Genomic DNA, 26365 nt, shown 5'->3' with positions numbered 1-26365 from the left:
AGGGTGTGGTACTGAAACCATTGTTGGGTTCCAGGTGGCAAAGAGCCAAAAGTCATACACCCAATGTTTGTTTAGGTCTGTGTGGGTCCTTTAACAAGACGCAATTTCATAACTTCATCAAGTGCAGCGTCTGGATGCTCCTCATTAATCACATCAGACCAACAAATATTTTTAACATCATCCACATAAGAGTCACAGCAAAATCTTTTGTTTGATCTCTTATACACTATTTTAGGCCCAGCTGTTGGAACTTTGGCTTTCCTGGATATAGCCACTATATTGTGATCACTGCATCCAATGGGTACGGATATAGCTTTAGAACAAAGTTCTACAGCATTAGTAAAAATGTGATCGATACGTGTGGATCATCTTGTTCCTGTAGTGTTTGTAAACACCCTGCTAGGTTGATTAATAACCTGAACCAGATTACAGGCACTGGTTACAGTAAGAAGCTTCCTCTTGAGCGGACAGCTTGATGACAACCAGTCAATATTCAGGTCCCCAAGAAAGTAGAACCTCTCTGTTTACATCACGTACACTATCAAGCATTTCACACATATTATTTAGATACTGACTGTTAGCACTTGGTGGCCTAAAGCAAGCAAGTGAACCTGCAACCACAACACTTCAATAACACTTAACATAAGATCTTCTCTAAGCATTTGTCACGTCCTGACCAGTAAAGGGGTTATTTGTTACTGTAGTTTGGTCAGGACGTGGCAGGGGTGTGCTTGTTTAGAGTGTTTCGGGGTTTGTTGGGCTATGTTCTGTTTTGAGAGGGGTGTTTGTTTAGAGTGTTTCGGGGTTTGTTGGGCTATGTTCTATGTTAGTACATTTCTATGTTTATCTAGTATGTCTAGTTCTATGTTTAGTTAATGGGGTTGACCTTCAATTGGAAGCAGCTGCTCCTAGTTGCTTCTAATTGAAGGTCCTATTTAAGAGGGGTGTTTTTCTGTGGGATTTTGTGGGTAGTTGTTTCTTGTTTATCTGTGTGCCTGACAAGACTGTTATTGTCGTTATTTTTGTATACGTGTGTTTCGGTTTTCCTTCTTTCTGCCTATTAAAAAAGAAGATGAGTACATGTATTCCCGCTGCGTTTTGGTCAAATACTTACGACAACCGTGACAGCATTACACGGATATGGATCTGAATATATATATGTATATATATATAAAGCAACACCTCCCCCATAAGCTTTTCTGTCTCTTCTATAAATGTTATATCCTTGTGTTGCTAAGTGAGTCTCAGAAATGGCTAATATATCAATGTTTTCTAATGTTAGCAAGTTATTGATTTCATGAACCTTATTTCTAAGGCTACATATATTAATATGGGCTATTTTCATCCCTTTCCTGGGTAGCTTATCAGAGATAGACATAATACTGAAAAGAGCAGACAAAGCAAGAGAAACAAATATACATTCAGCAGTCCATTAATCAATTGGGGTGTGTGTGTGTGTGTGTGTGTGTGTGTGTGTGTGTGTGTGTGTGTGTGTGTGTGTGTGTGTGTGTGTGTGTGTGTGTGTGTGTGTGTGTGTGTGTGTGTGTGTGTGTGTGTGTGTGTGTGTGTGTGTGTGCTGCGGGGTTGAGTCTACGAACCCATAGGCTTGGCTCTCTCATCCCTTCCAGTCTTCTGGGAGGGAGGGTGGACAATGAGCCTGTCATAGCGGATGTACGCAATGTCCCCACACACTCTGGCAGCTTTCGTGGCTGGGATCAGTTCTTTCCTCTTCTGGTGCACAGCTTTAGGATAGTCCTCGTTGAGGAAGATGTACATTCCTCTCAAGTTCTTGGCTCTTTCCAGAACAGTTACCTTGTCCTTGAACCACAGGAACTTGACCACTATCGGCCTGGGCCTATCACCTGGGACGGTGGTGGGTTTTCCAGTCCTGTAGGCACGCTCCAAGGTAACGGTCAGTCAGATTAGGTAACAGGTAATAAATATATACACTGGCTGTTGTTGACAAGCATACTGTAAGCCTATTCAGTTAATTTAAATTACGACCCCATCCTCAGTTGCCTATTCCAGCAGGCTATTGGACAACAGAAGCACATCTTACCTCAAAATCGCCTGGGCTTTAGGAAGTATTATTTTTCCCATCTCCCAACGTTAGCAAATGTGGGCCTCCGATGGTGACAGGTGCAGGAAGTTGAAATGTGAAACCACTGATTGCTGTAAACAAGCAACAAGATCCTGACCCACTTGATCAACATGAACATAATTGCCTCAGGTGATCCCCCGGTCAAACACACACAACCAGACATTCTGAAAGTCAACCAAATTCCAATTCCACATTTTCCCAATTGAAAAGCATTGAAGTGAATTGGAATTGGATGTGTACTTCCTGAATTGAGTGGAATGGAAATGGAATTGACCACAACTGATAGAGAATAAGGGAGTGAAAGTTGGCCTTGCCTTCCCTTTCAGCCTGGAAAAGGGGGCCTAAATATATTTTAACCCTGTGGACCCAGCGTTGTAATATTACAATGTGACCTACATTGCATCCTGCACAGTGGTGTAAAGTACTTCAGCAAAAATACTTGAAAGTACTACTTAAGTCGTTTTTTACTTTACTATTTACTTTACTATTTATATTTTTGACTATTTTAACTTTTTTGACTTTACTATATTCCTAATGAAAATGATGTACTTTTTACTCCATACATTTTCCCTGACACCCAAAAGTACTCGTTACATTTTGAATGCTTAGCAGGACAGGAAAATGGTCTAATTCACACACTTATCAAGAGAACATTCCTGGTCAACCCTACTGCCTCTAATCTGGCGGACTAAACACATGCTTTGTTTGTAAATGATGTTGGAATGTTGGAGTACTTTTAGACTTTTACTCAAGAAGGATTTTACTGGGTGGCTTTCACTTTTACTGGAGTACTTTCTATGACTCCAGTAAAAGTATCTTAACTTTTACAATTGGGTACTTTTTCCACCACTGATCCTGTACAAGTCCTAAGCGAAATGATCATGTCAAACACTAAATAGTGAATCTACTTAAACCCAGCTGTATCTCTTAGTAGTAATTTTGTTGTGTGCCAGTATGATTATTGTGGCATCTTCTGACACCACACTGGTCCACTACACAATCATACTGTATGTTGCATTCCTTCCATGCAAGTACATGACTTTAAATATTTGTTATTGTCTTCTCTAAGATGTAGTAACTGTGTAGAAAAAAGGAAATTGAGAAACAATAACTCTGAGCCATAGCTAGAGCTAGTTTTGTAAGTGTTGCAAAAACACATCATTGGGCTTAAAGGGTTCCCAAACTGAGACATAAGGCCACATTCACATATCATTTAACTAGGCAAGTCAGATGAGAACAAATTCTTATTTACAATGACGGGCCTACCCTGGCTGAACCCTCCCCTAATCGGGATGATGCTGAGCCAATTGTATGCCGCCTTATGCGACTTGCCATCAAGGCCAGTTGTGATGCAGCCTGGGACTGAAACAGGGTCTGTAGTGATGCCTATAGTGCCTTAGACCGCTGTGCCACTCGGGAGCCCTACACATATTGATAGACAAGTTAGAGAGACTGATTCCCTTCCACATTCAGTAAATATAGACAACCACATACTTCAAGAATTACTTTGATGTTCAAAATAGCAAAAATAAATATATTTAAAAAAAATGGTGGTTTATGAGGTCAGAATACAGCCATTGACAACCATTAATTTTATGGTAAAGAAGTAAGATAGGAGGTTCCCTCCTTTCAATCCTCCTATCCCCCTTCCTGTCCCTCCTGTCACCCCTAATGTCTCTCCTATCACCCCTCCTGTCCCTCCTATCACCCTTCTTGTCTCTCCTATTACCCCTCCTGTCTCTCCTATTACCTCTCCTGTCTCTCCTATTACCCCTCCAGTCCCTCCTATCACTCCTCCTATCACCCCTCCTGTCACTCCTATTACCCCTCTTGTCCCTCCTATCACTCCTATCACAGCCATTGACAACCATTAATTTTATGGTAAAGAAGTAAGATAGGAGGTTCTCTCTCCAAATGAAGCCAGAAAGGACAACCAAATATTACTAGAAGTAAGTTAGATGTTCTCCATACATAGAAAACACACAACATAGTTTCTCCTTTCAAAAATATATGTTTTTGATAGCGAAATATAAAAATAAATGGATCGGTCGGGTTGATCAATATGTTTACTTAATACAAAATATGACAATATTTTCCATCACATTTAAATGCTTTTCATCCATTTTGATTAAATGTTTATAGAATTTCACAGTTTTCTAACCACTCATTTTTCCTGAACTCAACGTTGCATTTTTGGCATTCACAACTACAACAAACTGTAAAGGCATCCAACCAGTTTGTAGAGTCACAAGCTTGATGTAGTCATTGAGTGCTAGGAATAGTGGACCAAATACTACACGTTTTACTACTTTGGTACACTATAAGTGAAATTTGTTCAAATACTTATGACATTTTCAAATGGCGGGACTAGATCGCTAAGATGCTTTCATTTTCTAACTGGTAATTCAGATATGTAAGAAAATTCCTTAAAGTAAAAGGTGACATTCTATACTGTCACCTCATATGAACATTGATCTCAAATCCCAAATGCTCTCGTACAGAGCCAAATGTAACATTTTAGCATCACTGTCCAAAGAGTGGATATAGTGGAGGGTATATAGGTAGACATCATCAGTAAAGATAAATTGACAATCATTTAGTATGAGACAATACAAACGTTGTGTCAGGGGGCAGGAAGTTGTAATGCAAATGCACATGTTCTATAACACCACTTGACTTAGAGGAAGCAGACTTTTCTGCTGTAGTTTCATAACACTAACTCTATGCCACATAGAGTTAAGCCTACTATTCTTTCATTTTATTATCCTTTGCTTTGTGCTTTGCATTTTGACGTATATAAAAAATGCTTTACAAATAAAGGTGTTATTATTATTATTGTCATTATAACTATTATTATTAACGTTGTGGGGCTTTCAATACCCAACCTATTGGCTATAGCAAATGGGGTCAGTTGAGGTGTGACTTGTTGAGTGACAATATGTGAAACTAAAGCCAAGCAGACACTACACATTTCTAGTACGATCTACAGGCTCCTGATCAGCTCCCGGCGCATTTTCCCAAATCTTCAGAAATTGGATCAAACCCAGAGTAAAACATAATGCCCACAGTCGTAAGCACATACCCTATTTGCGGATGATGGCTCCCACAGGCTCCCGGGCACTCTACGGGTACCTACGGCATCCCGAAAATGTTCAAACATGTTGAATATATTCGGCCTCAACTAGGCCATCGTCCAATCGTACTGCCGATTTACTAGTTCACTACGGTTTGACTTGACTGAATCGTTAAATATTAGACCATTCAAAACATTTTCAATGTATTACAGCCATAACTAGTGGGAAAGGATTTCAGTAATTGTTTGACAGCGAAGAGAAAGCCTATGGGTGTGTCAGAGGGTGGGCACCTGAGAGATCCTTTATAAAACAAGCAGGCAGACCCACTCTCACACTGTATCTCTTTAGTATCCTTACAAGGAGCATAGAAACTACTACTACTACTACTACTACTACTACTACTACTACTACTACTACTACTACTACTACTCTCACACAGTGCTTGAGACTGACGGATCTTCACTGCAAACATGAACAGCAAAGTTGCTCTGTCTGGTGAGTAGACGTTAGTTTACAAAGATGGGAACTCAAGTCAATGGTATTGATTTGTTTTTATGTGCTTTTTCCTTTGATCGTCACGTGCTCTAGAAATATAATGATGTATAGCAGTTTGGAGCATTATTTTATATTACTCCACTGCTTTATTTGTTTGTCAAGTTGACACAAAATGTTAACATTATTAGTTACATTATAATGTACAAGTCAGTGGAGTAACTCATATATATTTTGAAAAGGTGAAACAGATGTTTAATTAATACTTTAGGTTCATCTGAATTTTTTTACGTTCATAACTAACATAATTCTTTTTTATTCTTGTATGCACTTATTGTATATCACTGTTTAAGAGCACTCCCCTCTCTCTCTTTCTTTCATTCTCTTTCTCACTTGCTGTAATGACTCTGAAAAGGAACACATGGATTACACATTTATTTGTGTACTGTGGCCTTTATTTATATATTAAAACCAAGAGATTGCTTGGTATTTGATGGGAGTCAACTTAGCAAAAAAAATATTATGGCATAAAAACAGTTTAGCACATACATATGTAGGATCTTAATTTGATAAATGTTTTGTTGCTGAAGGTTTTCCTGCACAGCAGCAAATGCAAAATTGTGGTGCATTTGCGTTTTAAGTACTCTAAAGTTTCTAATATCCACTTTGAAAGTTCAGACTTGATTTTCCCTAACGAACAATATGTCATCCCTTACAGAAATGCCCATTAATTATAATCCATATAGTAATTAACATTTCCTGTTGCTGCAAATAAATGTAGCCATTACTCAAAATGTGCTAGCAAGCAGTACATGAAGTCTAGACCTCTTAAAAAAGTTAACAAGTGTTATTGTTATCCAACAGGATTCCAACTGCATACACAAAATGTGGAGTTTCGTATTGTTCTGGTCGGGAAGACTGGAGCTGGGAAAAGTGCTGCAGGAAACATCATTCTAGGCAACAAACTTTTCCCATCACAATGTTCCTCTATTTCTCTGACAAAAAAGTGTGACAAGAAAAGAGGGAAGGTGGGTGAGCAAAGTGTAGCTGTTATCGACACCCCAGGGTTGTTTGATACTACATTGTCCAATGATCAAGTAATGAATAGAATCGCTTGTTGCATCTCTTTCTCTGCTCCTGGTCCCCATGTGTTCCTGGTTGTGATCAAGCTGGGAAGATTCACTCAAGAGGAGCAGAAAAGTGTGGAGATGATTCAGAGATTCTTTGGTGATGAAGGATCCAAATACACCATGGTTCTCTTCACACATGGAGATAATCTTCATGATGATGATGATGGGGATGTAACAATTGAAGACTTCCTGCATGGAAATCCAGGCCTGGCAAGTTTAGTTGACCAATGCAATGGGGGATATCATGTCTTTAACAAAAAAGATAAGAATCGCTCCCAGGTCACTGAGCTGCTTGAGAAGATAAACAACATGGTGGAGATGAATGGAGGAAGACATTACACCACTGAGAGGTTCCAGGACGCTGAGACAGCGATTGAAGAGGAGAAGAACAGGATCCTGAGAGAGAATGAAGAGAAGATCCGCAGAGAGGAGGAGAAACTGAAGAAAGAAAAATTGAACCAAGCGGCTCGGGAGAAAGAGCTTAAAGAGGACAATGAGAGGATCCTGAGAGAGAACGAAGAGCTGAAACGCAGACAGAATGAACTGACGACAAATACACAAGAGGCTCAGGAGAAAGCTATTAAAGAGGGGAATGAGAGGATCCAGAGAGAGATACAAGTGAAGAGAATCAGGGAGGAACTGGAGAAACTGAAACTGGAAAAAGAGGCTAAAGATTTAGAAATAAAGGAGGTGAGGGAAAAATATGAAAGGGAGGCTAGAGAGAGAGCTGAAGGAGCAAATGGCTTTTTAGATCGTTTTATTAAAAGAGCTACTGAAGTGGGGAAAGCAGTAAAAGATTTTTGCATTACACAATGAAAATCTGAAACAATGCTGTTCGAGAGTCCCAAGCTTAGTCACATTGAATTATAATTGAATTACAATTGTATTGCACTGCATTGAATGCATCCATATACAGTGTATGCTGTTGCCATTCTAATGTTATAGTCTGTAACTGTGGACCCATTGACTTCTATAGATGTATATTCTATAGCTTACATAAAGCTTTATGACATTTAACCTGGCTCTGCTGTGTCTGTGATTGTTTCCATGTATGTCAATAGTAAACATTATGTAATGATAATTTAAGACAAATGCCAGATACAATAGATTACATTCAATGTTTGCATTTGTATTCAATGAGGACATTTTCATAAAATAACAAAAATAATCATCATGACAGTTTATTAAAGCCGGTAATTAGCTACATACGTGATTTCAGGGTAGCTTTCATGCATTGGCATTATAAATAAAATATGTTTTAATCAACAACAAAAAATAAAAACGTCTTCGTGCATTGCATTACACTCCACAACTCGGTCGTTCCATGGACATATGGGTCGGTGTTCATACCACTGTCATTATGACATCATCAATATGGGACAGAACAGTGGAATTCTGTAGATGGATGCATACAGTTGTCCAGACTCTGTAAATCATGATGTTTAAACATTGAAGTAATAAAGAGACTCTCTGGCCAACACAGTTGAGTGAGACCGGCTACGTCCCAATAGTCTTATTTATCTTTCCTCCTCCTCCTTTCCTACAGATCACAAGATAGATTAACTGGTTAGAACTGGTTATAAATGTTAATAGCTATAGCCATATAGTCCTAAACCCTTTTAAGTCCCCTCATATCAGTTAATATTATATAAATATGGCCGGGACCTTTTCCTGACCAAGTAACCTGACTAGGAAAACCTCCAGGTCTGTAACTAAGGCCTGGAGTTTTCCCTGGTCAGGTCCTGTATAGCTTCTACTAGAAGTAAAGGATATGAGGAATTGAAGCCATTTAAGGTAATTGAGACATAGCCATGTGAGCCATGGTGGCCTGGTCCGTCTGGGTCCTCCAGGCCAGCAGAGGGAGACAAACAAATCTTAAACTCTGGGACCGACTGACAAATTGGCATCCTATTCCCTATATAATGCACTACATTTGACCAGGACCCATGGGGCTATGTTCATAGTAGTGCGCTATATAGGGAATAGGGTGCCATTTCATCCCAAACAGACAAGGAACCAGTAGCCCTATGAAATCAAAAGTGCAGTGATTATCATCAATAGTGTAAAGCTGATGTAAAGATTATGTACACCTCAATAACTTTATATACAATTATTACACTCAGTTCTCTAATCTCTCACACACAGGTACGGGGAAATGAACAGCGAACATTTAACATTTCAAAACAGACACTAAGGGACAAACCTTAGTCATTCAGTCACACATCCCATTTCTCTCCCTCTGACACACATGCAGGCGCAAGCTCTCTCTCTCTCACACACACACGCACACACACACACAAACACAGAACCTTGGGTGAAATAATCAGTACAATAAGGAGAATTGCTTTTCATGCTGTTTCAAAGTTACACAGGCTGTTAAAACATGTTGAGGATACCTGGATCATAGTGGGTTATGGGAAGAACACTGAGGATTGAGGGAAGAAGAAGCACCTGTTTGAATTCTATACAAATCTCAAGCACCACCCAGACCAGTGAAAAATCATTAGTAGGAATCAAATAGAAAGATTTAGAGTGTAGAAAGTGAGCGAACAAACCAGAGACACACTGACATTATCAAATGGCTCCAGGTCAACAACAAATATATTAGATCTCACATTAATAACCCACTTCTGGTTTCCCATTCTGTTACTTCCTATACCCCCACCTCCTCAATCACACACCCACCCACCCACACACACACGGTAGAATAAAATAATTCATTCACACACAAAGGCAAGCTGTTCATCCACTTCAGGTAGCAGTTAAAGTAATTCACCATCGTCTTCATCAACATCGCCAGCTCCCCAGTTCCTAATAGTAATAATAAATAGTAAAAGCATCACTGAACAATACCAGTCAAAGTCTCAGTAATGTCACTGTTGTTGTTGGTCAGTCAGCCCACTAGGGGGAGCCCTCCCTAAGTCTGTGCCTCCGGTAGGGGCAGCCCAGACACGCAAGGCGCGGTTGAGGAGCGTGACCGTTCGCACCGCAACAAAGCAGTCCCTTGATTGATGTTGAGGGGGCGGCATCGGGCAGAACGCAACGAGGAGTCCGGGCAGAATGCGACGAGGAGTCGGCATCCCCTTCACGCACATGGACGGAAAACTCAGACCAATCAGATAGCAGCCCGGATAGGAAATTACCTCATCTTGCTCAGGAGTGGGGCCAGCAGGTGGGCCCGGGATTGCGGCGCGGTTGCCTCTAGCCCTCCAGCCAATCGGACGGCCGACGACCACCATCGCCGAGATGCTGTTGTTGTCCAGACGGGGGAGAGAAGGGAGGGAGGGAGGGGCATTGGAGACTGGGTGGCCCCAGCCGTTAGGCTGCAGAAACAGGGAGGAAGAGGACGAGGCTGGGTGTAGTAGAAGTCTTCCTGTTGAAGGGACAGCGCCCTCTAGTGTGTAAGGAGACCTGCTGCAGTCCATAGGCTCCTCCAGAAAAAACACTTCCTCTTCCAGAGACACCATGTCCAGGTCCAGAGGCAGCCCTGAATCATCTGACATGTCCTCCACCATCCCTCCCTTCTCCTTCCTCCCTCCACCATCCCTCCCTTCTCCTTCCTCCTTCCATCCTCCACCATCCCTCCCTTCTCCTTCCTCCTTCCATCCTCCACCATCCCTCCCTTCTCCTTCCTCCTTTCATCCTCCACCATCCCTCCCTTCTCCTTCCATCCTCCACCATCCCTCCCTTCTCCTTCCTCCTTTCATCCTCCACCATCCCTCCCTTCTCCTTCCATCCTCCACCATCCCTCCCTTCTCCTTCCATCCTCCACCATCCCTCCATTCTCCTTCCATCCTCCACCATCACTCCCTTCTCCTTCCATCCTCCACCATCCCTCCCTTCTCCTTCCTCCTTTCATCCTCCACCATCCCTCCCTTCTCCTTCCTCCTTCCATCCTCCACTATCCCTCCCTTCTCCTTCCTCCTTCCATCCTCCACCATCCCTCCCTTCTCCTTCCTCCTTCCATCCTCCACCATCCCTCCCTTCTCCTTCCTCCTTCCATCCTCCACCATCCCTCCCTTCTCCTTCCTCCTTCCATCCTCCACCATCCCTCCCTTCTCCTTCCATCCTCCACCATCCCTCCCTTCTCCTTCCATCCTCCACCATCCCTCCCTTCTCCTTCCTCCTTCCATCCTCCACCATCCCTCCCTTCTCCTTCCTCCTTCCATCCTCCACCATCCCTCCCTTCTCCTTCCTCCTTCCATCCTCCACCATCCCTCCCTTCTCCTTCCTCCTTCCATCCTCCACCATCCCTCCCTTCTCCTTCCTCCTTTCATCCTCCACCATCCCTCCCTTCTCCTTCCTCCTTCCATCCTCCACCATCCCTCCCTTCTCCTTCCTCCTTCCATCCTCCACCATCCCTCCCTTCTCCTTCCATCCTCCACCATCCCTCCCTTATCCTTCCTCCTTCCATCCTCCACCATCCCTCCCTTCTCCTTCCTCCTTCCATCCTCCACCATCCCTCCCTTCTCCTTCCTCCTTCCATCCTCCACCATCCCTCCCTTCTCCTTCCTCCTTCCATCCTCCACCATCCCTCCCTTCTCCTTCCATCCTCCACCATCCCTCCCTTCTCCTTCCATCCTCCACCATCCCTCCCTTCTCCTTCCTCCTTTCATCCTCCACCATCCCTCCCTTCTCCTTCCTCCTTCCATCCTCCACTATCCCTCCCTTCTCCTTCCTCCTTCCATCCTCCACCATCCCTCCCTTCTCCTTCCTCCTTCCATCCTCCACCATCCCTCCCTTCTCCTTCCTCCTTCCATCCTCCACCATCCCTCCCTTCTCCTTCCTCCTTCCATCCTCCACCATCCCTCCCTTCTCCTTCCATCCTCCACCATCCCTCCCTTCTCCTTCCATCCTCCACCATCCCTCCCTTCTCCTTCCATCCTCCACCATCCCTCCCTTCTCCTTCCTCCTTTCATCCTCCACCATCCCTCCCTTCTCCTTCCATCCTCCACCATCCCTCCCTTCTCCTTCCATCCTCCACCATCACTCCCTTCTCCTTCCATCCTCCACCATCCCTCCCTTCTCCTTCCATCCTCCACCATCCCTCCCTTCTCCTTCCATCCTCCACCATCCCTCCCTTCTCCTTCCTCCTTCCATCCTCCACCATCCCTCCCTTCTCCTTCCTCCTTCCATCCTCCACCATCCCTCCCTTCTCCTTCCATCCTCCACCATCCCTCCCTTCTCCTTCCTCCTTCCATCCTCCACCATCCCTCCCTTCTCCTTGCTCCTTCCATCCTCCACAATCCCTCCCTTCTCCTTCCTCCTTCCATCCTCCACCATCCCTCCCTTCTCCTTCCTCCTTCCATCCTCCACCATCCCTCCCTTCTCCTTCCTCCTTCCATCCTCCACCATCCCTCCCTTCTCCTTCCATCCTCCACCATCCCTCCCTTATTCTTCCTCCTTTCATCCTCCACCTCCTCCTCTTCCTCCTCTTTCCCCAAGCTCTGCAGGTCGGGGTCCCGGAGGAGGGGGGTGAGGGGTCGCCCCAGCTCGGGGGTGCAGGGGAGGGACTGGCAGCGGAGGGAGAGGTGAAGGTCAGGGGTTTTAGTTTGTCAATCTATGCATTTACAGTAAGTATGTACACAGAGTCATGGATGCATGCAATTATGTCTGTCTGTCTGTCAGTCTGTCTGTTATTGTATCTTAAATTAGAGCAGAGGACTGCAAGGTTGAGGAATGGTGTCCGATAGTCACCGACCAGGTTCTCAAAGGCAGCCAACGTCTAGCCCAAAGTCCTGCACACACAGAAAACCATCATCATCCTCTTTTAATGTAGCCGGCTAGCTCTATATCAGTTTGTCTGACTTGGTTAAAATAATATACATGTTGTATTTCTACATAGTATTTAATCAATGGAGAAACACACTGTGATAGAGTTCTACTCATTAAACATTAAACAAGAATGGAACCACTACAATGTACTGCATTGATTCAATATTCAAGTCCTCCACAGCAGTTACATGTGATAATGTTCAATAAGGGAAAGGAAGGTACTTATTTTCTGAGTCAAAGTGGGAAAAAAATAATTATATGGTGCTATTTGACAGTAGACCTACTGGGGTTGTGCAGTGGTGGTGAAAGGGTTGGATAAGGGTTTGTTCATACACTGTCCGTTTTTTGTAGGATAGTATTAAAGCCTTGATTTAGGGTTGTGTGATCGTGTAAAAAGTAAAAACATTGGTTAACTGTGTGCCTGTCATACACTGGGGTTGTGTGTGTGTGTGTGTGTGTGTGTGTGTGTGTGTGTGTGTGTGTGTGTGTGTGTGTGTGTGTGTGTGTGTGTGTGTGTGTGTGTGTGTGTGTGTGTGTGTGTGTGTGCCTAAGTGCGAGGTAGGAAGTCCGGATCTGCCTCTATCCGGGCGATGATTTCACATAGGATGATTCCATAGGCAAACACATCCACCTAGGGGTCAGAGTCAGCCAATCACATCTGATCAATAACATCTCACTTGGCATATTCACAATAATACACCTTGGAAGAGTCTGGTCATTTGCTAGCAACATACATATTAGCAAGACCCACTACACACAATCAGAAATACACAGCAGGAACATGGAACAGTTGTCCTCCCAGATTGCATTATAGCATAGTACTACTGTATTGCATTACTGTGTTTGCTTCCTCTTATTATGCACTCGGACCAGCGAGATAGCAGCCAGGAAACAGTAGAGTACTGTTAGTATCTTTTCATCATAGACCTCTCCTCTCAGCACCTCCGGGGCCATCCAGTAGGGGGAGCCCACCACGACCAGAGGCTGCTGATCAGCCCCGTCACTGGAGGAGAGGCAAATAACACATTCATATAGAACACATTGATTTTTCAGCAGAGAAAAACACAATAGAATGTACAGTGTATTTAAGGCTATATGTGCAGTCATGATGGGAATATGGGGAGCCAGTCAAATAGTCTTCCTGTAATCTGGGGAACTTTCTTACAGCACTAACCTGTAGTCTGGAATTTTCTCTGCCAGACTAAAGTCTCCCACCACTGCAGTGAACACACCATTCTCACAGCGCAACAGACAGTTCTATGAGAGAGAGAGAAGAGAGAGGAGAGAGAGAGAGGGCATATGAGTGTGTATGAGAGTCAGTGAGAGATGAAATGAATGATTAGTGCAAGATGAAGTGAAGGGGGGTGTTACTGTGTGTCTGTCTGTCTGGAGGCTGATGGGAGGAGCTATAGGAGGCAAAGTTGGATCCTGTTTCAGTCACATCTTTGGACATGTTTGGTGGGTGGAATAAAAACACAACATGATTGAAGACTCCCACAATGCAGGTGCTGGCTTCATGATGATGTTGATGAAGAGCAACTGCACAAATTTGCAATGGAGAGGAAGAGGTGAAGAGACGGATAACTGCGCAAAAATCTTTCTTCTCCAGCAGGTGTCTTTTTTTTTCACTCACCAAGCGAGGAATGTATGTAGGTCAATGAACGAGTGTTGAATTTGGTTCACAAAAAATGAAGGCTTATTTGCTACCTGTGGCTTATTTGAGTTTCATAATACTAAGGTTGTTAGGAGTGCACTGATATAAGTAGGACACGTGTCATCCTGGTAACTTTGAGAAAAAACATTTTTTATCAGAGTTGTGTCTGTAACAGCTGTCTTTGGAGAGAGTAGACCAAGGCGCAGCGTGATTAGTGCTCATCATGAATTTATTAAAGATAGAACACCTTAAACAAAAAAAAAAAGAAACCGATAGCCAAACAGTTCTGTCAGGTGCAAAACACTAAACAGAAATTAACTACTCACAAACCCCAAAGGAAAACAGGCTGCCTAAGTATGACTCCCAATCAGCGACAATGATGTACAGCTGTCCCTGATTGAGAGCCATACCAGGCCAAAACAAAGAAATACAAAGCATAGAAAAACGGACATAGAATGCCCACCCAAATCACACCCTGACCATACCTAAATAGAGACATAAAACAGGCTCTCTCATGTCAGGGCGTGACAGTGTCTGTTGTTCAGAAGTGTGTCTGTCTTCTGATTGGTTAGAATGGTCCCACCTGATCTTGCCTCCTCCTGACTGCCTTCTATTTTTAAAGATATTGCGGCCACTGGAGTATCTGGTCAATATAATGGATAATCTGTGACTGCAGTCAAAACTTCATGACCTTTGATAACACGTGTTTTGTAAAGTTCATGCAGTTGTCATGTAGGCCCAATTTTTTTCCGCATTATGCAACACACTTAAAGGCCGACTTGACAGAAGTGAGCCACTCGAACGCGCCGTTGTCTTTCATCCATGCATAGCAAATATAGGATAAAATGGCTCCAAGGCTGTAGCAGAGAACATCATTTACAAGAAATCCCCTGACTGACTAGAAAGCTACGTTTATCATGCAGCGGGGAGCATGGTCGAGTTCCTGTCCAACTAAATGCCCAGGCGTTGCATTGCATCAACCAATGGTTGGTTGCCACATCATCCAGATGGCACTACACAAAAAAAGGTTCCTGAAAGATCTTTTAGGGGGTTCTTCAAATTGAAACTGTGGGGAAACTCTATAAATTCTTCAAATAACCCCCTTTAATGGTTCCTCAAATAACTTTTTGGGGTTCATTTTTCACCCCCCACCCCATTATTATTAGTCATCATTACAATAACAATAACACAATATTTTAGTTGTCAGTGTTTATTATCATTTTAGTGGCAAAGCAGAGCAGAATTCACTCATCTCATCTCAAAGGTAAACTCCCAGCAGAGCTCCAAGTTCAATCAGTATGTTCTATGGCATGTTAATGTGTTGATCTCCAGAATGATTTTGCAGTGCATGGTGATCGAACAGGTTTCCATTCATCAGCACTGTAGGGAGGGTGAAGTCTGTGAATACAAAAATAATAATTATACAGATGATTAACAGAACATGCTCACGACAGTATTCATACCTTGGTTTTTGTGGTAAATGTGAATGAAAAAACTGTTCACTTTTGACAACTGTTTTCATAAACATACCTTGTCCATAATGTAGAGACCTCTGGGATCTTCATTGAAGAGGTCAGGGAGGAGGAAGATGGCTGCTGTAACTGAGTCCTACACTCTAAAAAGAAAAGATTTGTGGAGGATCCTTTAGGGGTTCTTCAAGTTGAAACTGTGGGGGACCTCCTATACGTTTTTCGAAGAACCCCTTTAAATGGATCCTCGAATAACCTTTTGGGGTTCATTTTTTAACCTCTCTGGCGCATGTGGGACGAACTCGTCCCACCTACGTAACAGCCACTGAAATCCAGTGGCGCGATTTTTGAATCGTTTGAAATACTATTACTTCAATTTCTCAAACATATGACTATTTTACAGCTATTTAAAGACAAGAATCTCGTTAATCTAACCACACTGTCCGATTTCAAAAAGGCTTTACAACGAAAGCAAAACATTAGATTATGTCAGCAGAGTGCCCAGCCAGAAATAATCAGACACCCATTTTTCAAGCTAGCATATCATGTCACATAAACCCAAACCACAGCTAAATGCAGCACTAACCTTTTATGATCTTCATCAGATGACACACCTAGGACATTGTGTTATACAATACATGCATGTCTGTTCAATCAAGTTCATATTTATATCAAAAAACAGCTTTTTACATTAGCATGTGACGTTCAGAAAAAGCATAACCCCCGCCAACTTCCGGGGAATTTACTAACAGTTTGCTAAATTACTCACGATAAACGTTCAAAAAGCATAACAATTATTTTAAGAATTATAGATACATTACTCCTCTATGCACTCGATATGTCCGATTTTAAAATAGCTTTTCGGATGAAGCACATTTTGCAATACTCTAAGTACATAGCCCGGCATCACGGGCTAGCTATTTAGACACCCGGCAAGATTAGCCTTCATCAAAATCATATTTCCTATAAGAAAAATGTTCTTACCTTGCTTGTTCTTCGTCAGAATACACTGCCAGGACTTCTACTTCAATAACAAATGTAGGTTTGGTCCCAAATAATCCATCGTTATATCCAAACAGCGACGTTTTGTTCGTGAGTTCTAGACACTATCAGAATACTAAATCACGGTCTTGCGCATGGCTTGACAAGAAATTTCGAAATACTCCATTACCGTACTTCGAAGCATGTCAACCGCTGTTTAAAACCAATTTTTATGCCATTTATCTCGTAGAAAAGCGATAATATTCCAACCGGGAATATGCAATGAGCCTAAACAGCCGAGTTAAATTTCTCCACAGGGGCGAATCGTGCACGCGCCTCATTCAAAGGTCCTCTGATCCGCCACTTACCAAAGGCGATAATGTGTTTCAGCCTGAGGCTGCCTCGTCAACCTTCAGGTATTTCCCGGGTTCTGAGAGCCTATCGGAGCCCTGGGAATTGTCACGTTACAGCTAAGATCCTTACTTTTCAATAAACAGATGCAAGACGCACGACTCCTTGTCAGACAGGGTACTTCCTGCATGAAACCTTGTCAGGTTTTTGCCTGCCATAGGAGTTCTGTTATACTCACAGACACCATTCAAACAGTTTTAGAAACTTTAGGGTGTTTTCTATCCAAACCTGAACAATAATATGCATATTCTAGCTTCTGAGTTGGTGTAGGAGGCAGTTAAAAATGGGCACATATTTTTTCCAAAATTCTCAATACTGCCCCCTAGCCCAAACAGGTTTTAACTACCCCCGTTATTATTATTATTATTCATAATAATAATAATAATAATACGCATAACAACAATAACACAATATTTAGTTGTCAATGTTTATTATGATTTTAGTGGCAAAGTAGAATTAAAATATCAAATATGAGGTAAACTCCCAGCAGAGCCCCAAGCCCAGTGGGTATACCCCCTAGTGTGTTGATGTTCATGTTCTCCATATCATTACCCAGAATGATTCTGCAGTGCGTGGTGATCGAACATGTTTCCTGTTATATTCAACAGAGGTGTAGGGAGTGTGAAGTCTGTAAAATCCCCAAAATTTTAATTATACAGATGATTAACAAAACATGCACACAACAGTATTCATACCTTGGTTTCTGTGGTGAATGTGAATGAAAAAAACTGTTTTGATAATGGTTTTCATACACATGCCTTGTCCATAATGTAGAGGCCTATGGGATATTCATTGAAGAGGTAAGGGAGGAGGATGGTAAATGTGATCTGCATAACATACCAATACCAATAGACATGCCATTGTATGCCTCTTCGTCTGTATACCTGAAGACAGACAAAGGTGAGCAGTTCAGTCATCTACACCCAATACAGCTAGCCTTCAGCATATTCTTATAGCCTACATACTCTTACCTCTTTGTTGATTGATACCCATTGAATTGTGTCCATTTTTTGTTTTAGGAAGATTTAAACAAATATGAAAAGTTAGATGGTATCATCATAAAACAATATCATTTTAGATCATACAAGGGACAAACCATACCTTAAATTGAGGAGATCTTGCCTGCACCTGCTGTTCTCTCAAATTCAAATCCACATTTTTCAGTTGGGCAGTTAGGTTCCTGCAAGAACCCCCAAGAACTAAGGAGGGTCCTTGATTAACCCCACCTCCTATGGGGTTCTTGGAAGTATGTTTTGGGGGCATTTTTCAGTGACAAGAACCATTGTTTGAAGATCTTAGAAGAACCCTTGTTGAATACCTAATTTTTAGAGTGTATATTACTGTTTTATCATTTCTACTACACAGTACCTTTCTGTGCAAACCCAACACACAGTAAGTAATAGTAAAAACAAAGATCATTGCTCATCCTTAATAACAGGAAGGCTGTGTGTCTTAAAATGTTTTGCCTATTTCACAACAATTATTTCCCTCTGAAGACTGATTGTACATGTTGCATGTTTGAATGGATGGCAAACTGGTTGAACTATTGTCTATCATTGTAGTGGTCTGGGTGTAGCTGGTGCAGAGGAGTCAGAGATGAGTAACACAAGTAACTTTACTCAAATATTCCAATAACATGTCGTAATACTGAGCCCACAATAACGGACCGAACATACATTCAACAATCACGCAAAAAAAACATGGGGAAAACAGAGGGTTAAATAATGAACATGTAATAGGGGAATTGAAACCAGGTGTGTAAAACAAAGACAAAACAAATGGAAAATGAAAAGTGGATCGGCGATGGCTAGACGGCCGGTGACGTCGACTGCCGAACGCTGCCCGAACAAGGAGAGGGACCAACCTCGGCGGAAGTCGTGACAATCATTCTTGTTTGAAAGGTTCAGTCAACTGTAAATGTTTTGTACAGTAACAATATCATATACTGCACCATTATTGAGTGTTGTTGTATAAAGACAGTGTAACTGCCACAAATAATAGGCAGTTCATATAGGTATGTAAAATAGATTGTGGTATTTCTTCTTTAACCACAGACAAAATTCAGTGTAGATGTAAGGAACTGAATACCAAAATAAAACGCCTTGTAACACTACATTTGATATTTAAAGCATTTTCAGTCACAGAATAAGTAACTGTTTACTGTTATTCTCTTCTTGACATAATACTGAATGTGTTGTATATAATAGACCTACTGTAATATTAACAATTCTAAATGGTATATAAAGTATTTGACTTGACTTGAACAAAACATGATGTATGAGTTATCAATCCAACATTTCTAAAGCTGCAACTGCAATTTTGCCTTGATAATAGTCTTAAACAGTCCATAAGAGGACAAAGGCCAATATCTGCAATAGCCAACTCTCTCTAAAATAACAACCATATTTACAATGAGAGACATAGAACCATACAGCTGATTGTCATCTAATGTTTGATATGGTCTGTAACAGCTGACACTTTGACTGCCACTGTCCACTGACTTCTACATATATACTGTATATTAGAGGTTGACCGATTAGGATTTTTCAACGCCGATACTGATTATTGGAGGACCAAAAAAAGTTGATACCCATTAATTGTCCGATTTTTATATATATTTGAAATAATGACAATTACAACAATACTGAATGAACAACGAACACTTTTATTTGAACTTAATATAATACATAAATAACATCTATTTAGTCTCAAATAAATAATGAAACATGCTCAATTTGGTTTAAATAATGCAAAAACACAGTGTTGGAGAAGAAAGTAAAAGTGTAATATGTGCCATGTAAAAAAGCTAACTTTTAAGTTCCTTGGTCAGAACATATAAAAGCTGGTGGTTCAATATTCCCAGTTCTTCAATATTCCCAGTAAAGAAATATTAGGTTGCAGTTGTTATAGGAATTATGACGCGACGACTATTTCTCTCTATACCATTTGTTTTTCATATATCTTTGACAATTGTATGTTCTAATAGGCACTTTAGTATTGCCACCCTAATCTCAGGAGTTGATAGGCTTGAAGTCATAAACAGTGCTTGTGATCAAGCATTGCTAAGAGCTGCTGGCAAACGCAGTGAAGTTTGAATGAATGCTTACGAGCCTGCTGCTGCCTACCACCGCTCAGTCAGACTGCTCTATCAAATATCAAATCATAGACTTAATTACAATATAATAAACACAGAAATGCGAGCCTGTGGTCATTAATATGGTAAAATCTGGAAACTATCATTTCGAAAACAAAACATTTATTCTTTCAGTGAAATACGGAACCATTACATATTTTATCGAACGGGTGGCAACCCTAAATCTAAATATTGCTGTTACATTGCACGACCTTCAATGTTATGTCATAATTATGTAAAATTTGGGCAAATTAGTTTGCAACGAGCCAGGCGGACCAAACTGTTGCATATACCCTGACTCTGCGTGCAATAAACGCAAGAGAAGTGACACAATTCCCCTAGTTAATATTGCCTGCTAACATGAATTTATTTTAACTAAATATGCAGGTTTTAAAAAATATACTTCCGTGTATTGGTTTTAAGAAAAGCAAAAGATGTTTATGGTTAGGTACATTTGTCACGCCCTGACCTGAGAGAGCTGTTTTTCTCTGTTTGGTTAGGTCAGGGTGTGATGTGGGGTGGGCATTCTATGTCATCTATTTCTTTCTTTTGACCGAGTATGGTTTCCAATCAGAGGCAGCTGTCTATCGTTGTCTCTGATTGGGAATCATACTTAGGCAGCCTTTTTCCCACCTGTGTTTCTGGGTAGTTGTTTTCTGTTTTGTATTCGTTACCTGAAGGAACTGTTTGGCATTTCGTTTTGTTTTTTTGTTCAAGTGTTTCATTGTTTAATAAATAATCATGAACACATACCACGCTGCGCTTTGGTCCACTCCTTCCGACAAAGCCTGTTATGCCTTTGTTAAATCATCACCCATTTGGCAAAGTAGGCTGTGATTCAATGATAAATTAACAGGTACCGCATTGATTATATACAACACAGGACAAGCTAGTTAACCTAGTAATATCATCAACTATGTCTAGTTTTTTTATTTTTTATTTTACCAGGTAAGTTGACTGAGAACACATTCTCATTTACAGCAACAACCTGGGGAATAGTTTCAGGGGAGAGGAGGGGGATGAATGAGCCAATTGTAAGCCGGGGATGATTAGATGGCCATGATGGTATGAGGGCCAGATTGGGAATTTAGCCAGGACACCAGGGTTAACACCCCTACTCTTACAATAAGTGCAATGGGATCTTTAATGACCTCAGAGAGTCAGGACACCCGTTTAACATCCCATCCAAAAGACAACACCCTACACAGGGCAGTGTCAATCACTGCCCTGGGGCACTGGGATATTTTTAGATCAGAGTAAAGAGTGCCTCTTACTGGCCCTCCAAACACCACTTCCAGCAGCATCTGGTCTCCCATCCAGGGACTGACCAGGACCAACCCTGCTTAGCTTCAGAAGCAAGCCAGCAGTGGGACACAGGGTGAAATGCTGCTGGCTTGCTAGTTAACTAGTTAACTGGCTTGATAGTTAACTAGTTAACTAGTGATTATGTGAAGATTGATTGTTTTTTATAAAATAAGTTTAATGCTAGCTAGTAACTTACCTTGGCTCCCTGCTGCACTCGCGTAACAGGTGGTCAGCATGCCACTCAGTTTCCTCGTGGAATGCAATGTAATCGGCGTCCAAAAATGGCGATTACCAATTGTTATGAAAACTTTATATCGGCCCTAATTAATTGGCCATGCCGATTAATCGGTCGACCTCTACTGTATATATTAAGTTTTCAATATTGTAGACTGTACAATGCGAAGTGTTTTTAAAACTGACCATGGACATTTACTATGGCAGATAAAGGTGATGAACCATATTATCACAGCCACTAGAGGGCACTCGAATTTAAGCCATCAAAAAAGTAGAAAGAATTCTTGAAGAACTGACAGAGGGTGAAAGTTGGCCTTGCTGGAAAAAGAAGACAAAAAAAACACTTTATACCTGGTAACACTGGAGGGCAGCCAAGCTCTTCAGCTAAGACAGAGAACGCCAGACATGAATTATTATCTCCTCTCACAATTTACAGGATAGGATGTTCAGAAATGTCCTTTAGCTTTAGTGACGACCACAAAGACTGACTTGGGTATTGCACATTTTGAGAGTCAAGAATGTTATATTTTCCTGAATGAGGGCATGTATTTCTGCCTGTCAGGCTACATAAGACATGAACTACAGCATAAGACATGAACTACACCCTTTACAATAGACATAATACTAATAATACAGCCCCGCGTAAATCTAATGAACATAATAAAATCATCTAAATCCGTCAGTTTAAACTAGAGATAACTGGGGTTTTTTTGCATGGGCTGAGTCTCAATCGACCGTATCCGCAGGAAGTAGTTTGGTGATTGGGGTGCTGCGATTTATTTGCTGACTGTATTTTAATGTATTTTACTGTTTACCACCATTTGTAACTTGAGTTTGATAATTATGTGTACAAAACTGTTCATCTACATCCACCCAGGTCTCAGTCACCAACACTACAGCTGTACCTGTAGTTAGTACTACATCCACCCAGGTCTCTGTCACCAACACTACAGCTGTACCTGTAGTTAGTATTACATCCACCCAGGTCTCTGTCACCAACACTACAGCTGTACCTGTAGTTAGTACTACATCCACCCAGGTCTCTGTCACCAACACTACAGCTGTACCTGTAGTTAGTATTACATCCACCCAGGTCTCTGTCACCAACACTACAGCTGTACCTGTAGTTAGTACTACGTCCACCCAGGTCTCCGTCACCAACACTACAGCTGTACCTGTAGTTAGTACTACATCCACCCAGGTCTCTGTCACCAACACTACAGCTGTACCTGTAGTTAGTACTACATCCATCCAGGTCTCTGTCACCAACACTACAGCTGTACCTGTAGTTAGTACTACGTCCACCCAGGTCTCTGTCACCAACACTACAGCTGTACCTGTAGTTAGTATTACGTTCCCACCAGAGGGCCACCTTTGACCCTGTCCCTGTAGCAAGGGTTCTTAAACTTTTTCAGCCTGGGACCCAAATTAAAAAATCTATGTTATTTGGCACCCAAGGTTATGAAAATATGCAGCTATGCGTAAATATTGGTACATTTCATTGCTCTTATGCCTAAAACAAATGCAAAATAAACAAAAACAAATAACAATGAATTTCAATACCCATATAAATAGCTATTCATGTTTATTTTTCCCCATTAATGTCACGATTCCTACCGACGGTTGCGCCCCCTCCTGCTCGGGTGGCGCTCGGCGGTCGTCGTCACCGGCCTATTAGCTACCACCGATTCCCTTTTTGTTTTTCCCTTTTTTATGTTTTCTCACCTGCCCTGAGTTAGTCATTAAGAGGGCTATTTAGTTCAGCTGGCCCGCTCCCTATTGTGCGGGATTGTCTTTCTGTGTGTCGACTGCGTTTTGTTCGACTGTGCTTGTTGATTGTATTTTCCCTGTTGTTGGGAGCCCTTTTATTTTTGTACGTTGTGGTTTTATTAAAATTACCACACCGTGTTCGCTGCTTCCTGCGCTTCTTTCCGCCACACCACAGACAAGCCGTTACAGAATCCCGCACCATAAAGAGCATGGAATCAGCGGGAGCAGCGGGCACTTCACTACCCTCGATGGAGGAACGTGTCCTGCAAAATACATTGGTCCTGCATCGCATCGGATCCGCCATGGACCAGGTGATGGAGAGGATGGACCGATGGGAGAGGAGTGGTATCCTCTCTCCACCTATACCCCCCCGATACAACCATCTCCTCCTCCTACGACGTCTGGCTCTGGCGCGCTTCGCCTGGCACTCCCGAGGGAGTACGATGGGACGGCGGCTGGGTGCAAGGGGTTTCTTCTCCAGTTAGAGTTGTACCTGGCCACCGTCAGGTCTGCTCCTACAGGAGAGGAGAGCGTGAGTGCCCTCGTTTCCTGCCTGACGGGCCGAGCTCTGTAGTGGGCTAATGCGGTCTGGAACGCTCCGGACTCGGCGAGGGACCACTACCCAGAGTTCACCGCCGCTTTCGGGCTGTTTTCGACCACCCCCCCGAAGGTAGAGCGGCGGGTGAACGGCTGTTCCATCTCAGGCAGGAGACGAGGAGCGCTCACGACTTCGCGCTGGAGTTTAGGACCTTGGCTGCTGGAGCGGGGTGGAATGACAGGGCCCTCATAGACCACTACTGGTGTAGTCTCCGGGCGGACGTCCGCAGGGAGCTGGCCTGTAGGGACACCAATCTATCCCTGGACGAACTCATTGATATGTCCATACGGTTGGACAATTTGCTGGCTGCCCGCGGGCGTTCGGAGAGGGTCCTGCCCGTTCCACCCCCGGGCACCCCCCCCCTACCCCTATGGAGGTAGGGGGGGCCGTGTCAAGGGGCACCGGAGGAGGTGGCTCCTCCTGCACCAGCTGTGGTCGGAGAGGACACACGGCCGACCGGTGCTGGAGGAGCCAGTCTGGGAGTCGAGAAGGCAGGCAGAACACTTCTCGGTCACCTCAGGTGAGTCAGCACCAGACTCGCCCAGAACCCCCTGTTGGTCATGTGTTTTTGCCTGTTTCATTTTCTAACTTTTTTCCCTCTTCCCAGCATAGGGCGCTAGTCGATTCAGGCGCAGCTGGGAACTTTATGGACCGTGGACTTGCCATTAAGCTGGGCATTCCACGGGTGCCGATAGATTCCCCCTTCCCCGTGCACTCCTTAGATAGCCGACCATTAGGGTCAGGGCTAGTCAGGGAGTCTACGGTGCCGCTGGACATGGTAACGCTGGGGAGTCATAAGGAAAGCATTAACTTTTTCCTTATTGATTCACCTGCGTTTCCGGTGGTGCTGGGGGTCCCCTGGCTGGCTGGTCACAATCCCCTCATTTCATGGAAACAGGGGGTTCTCCAGGGGTGGTCGGAGGAGTGTTCAGGGAGGTGTCTAGGAGTTTCCATAGGTGCCACGTCGGTGGAGAGTCCAGACCAGGTGTCCACCGTGCGCATTCCCCCTGAATACGCCGATTTGGCGATCGCTTTTTGTAAAAAGAGAGCGACTAAATTACCACCTCATCGACAAGGGGATTGTGCGATAGATCTCCAGGTTAACGCTGCGCTTCCCAGGAGTCACGTGTACCCCTTGTCACAAGAGGAGACGGCGGCTATGGAGACATACGTCACGGAATCCTTGGGACAGGGGTACATTCGGACCTCCATCTCACCCGCTTCCTCGAGTTTCTTTTTTGTGAAGAAAAAGGAGGGAGGTCTGCGTCCGTGCATTGATTATAGAGGTCTAAACGCGATCACGGTGGGGTTTAGTTACCCACTACCTCTTATCGCTACGGCGGTGGAATCATTTCACGGAGCACAGCTCTTCACAAAATTGGATCTCAGGAGCGCGTATAACCTGGTGCGTATCAAGAAGGGAGATGAGTGGAAAACCGCCTTTAGTACCACATCAGGCCATTATGAGTACCTCGTCATGCCGTATGGGTTGAAAAATGCTCCAGCCGTCTTTCAATCCTTTGTTGACGAGATTCTCAGGGACCTGCACGGGCAGGGCGGGATTGTTTATATCGATGACATTCTGATATATTCCGCTACCCGCTCCGCGCATGTGTCCCTGGTGCGCAAGGTGCTTGGTAGACTGCTGGAGCATGACCTATACGTTAAGGCTGAGAAGTGTGAGTTTTTCAAACGAGCCGTCTCCTTTCTGGGTTATCGCATTTCCACCACGGGGGTGGTGATGGAGTGTGACCGCGTTAAGGCCGTGCGTAATTGGCCGACTCCAACCACGGTGAAGGAAGTGCAGCGGTTCTTGGGCTTTGCCAACTACTACCGGAGGTTTATCCGGGGGTTTGGCCAGGTAGCGGCTCCCATTACCTCACTGCTGAAGGGGGGGCCGGCGCGTTTGAGATGGTCGACGGAGGCGGACGGAGACTTCAAGAAGTTGAAGACACTGTTCACCGACGCGCCCGTGTTGGCACACCCGGACCCGTCTTTAGCGTTCGTAGTAGAGGTGGACGCATCTGAGGCTGGGGTGGGTGCCGTGCTATCACAGCGCTCGGGTGCGCCACCGAAACTCCGCCCCTGTGCTTTCTTCTCAGGGAAGCTCAGTTCGGCGGAGCGTAATTACGATGTGGGGGACAGGGAGTTGCTAGCGGTAGTCAAAGCCTTGAGGGTGTGGCGACACTGGCTTGAGGGGGCTAAGCACCCCTTTCTCATCTGGACCGACCACCGAAA

At 43.4% G+C, this 26365-nt stretch overlaps 1 protein-coding gene and 2 long non-coding RNA genes across 3 annotated transcripts; 1 reads left to right on the top strand and 2 right to left on the bottom strand.

The window, feature by feature from the left end:
• Positions 1-5492: 5492 nt before the first annotated feature.
• LOC115202394 (GTPase IMAP family member 4-like) lies at positions 5493-8073 on the top strand. Its single transcript, XM_029766521.1, has 2 exons — positions 5493-5670; positions 6532-8073. The coding sequence occupies exons 1-2, from the start codon at positions 5646-5648 to the stop codon at positions 7611-7613; spliced, it is 1107 nt and encodes a 368-aa protein (XP_029622381.1). The 5' UTR covers positions 5493-5645; the 3' UTR covers positions 7614-8073.
• A 5421-nt stretch (positions 8074-13494) lies between these two features.
• Positions 13495-13985, bottom strand: LOC115202397 (uncharacterized). The gene is made up of 2 exons (XR_003879964.1): positions 13747-13985; positions 13495-13575 (listed from the first exon to the last, which is right to left on the bottom strand). It is a non-coding gene; the product is annotated as an uncharacterized LOC115202397 (long non-coding RNA).
• A 1435-nt stretch (positions 13986-15420) lies between these two features.
• LOC115202396 (uncharacterized) lies at positions 15421-15842 on the bottom strand. Its single transcript, XR_003879963.1, has 2 exons — positions 15757-15842; positions 15421-15624 (listed from the first exon to the last, which is right to left on the bottom strand). It is a non-coding gene; the product is annotated as an uncharacterized LOC115202396 (long non-coding RNA).
• Positions 15843-26365: the final 10523 nt, after the last annotated feature.

Source organism: Salmo trutta, chromosome 11 (assembly GCF_901001165.1).
Source record: "Salmo trutta chromosome 11, fSalTru1.1, whole genome shotgun sequence".
Taxonomy (NCBI): Eukaryota; Metazoa; Chordata; class Actinopteri; order Salmoniformes; family Salmonidae; genus Salmo; species Salmo trutta.
Note: the sequence above shows the minus strand (reverse complement) of the source record. Positions and strands in the feature narration are given on the sequence as shown.

Excerpts from the sequence above, each read along its gene's own strand:
- LOC115202394 (XM_029766521.1), top strand. The coding sequence starts at position 5,646 with ATGAACAGCAAAGTTGCTCTGTCTG. Across the intron at positions 5,671-6,531 it reads CAGCAAAGTTGCTCTGTCTG|GATTCCAACTGCATACACAA; the intron begins GTGAGTAGACGT and ends GTTATCCAACAG.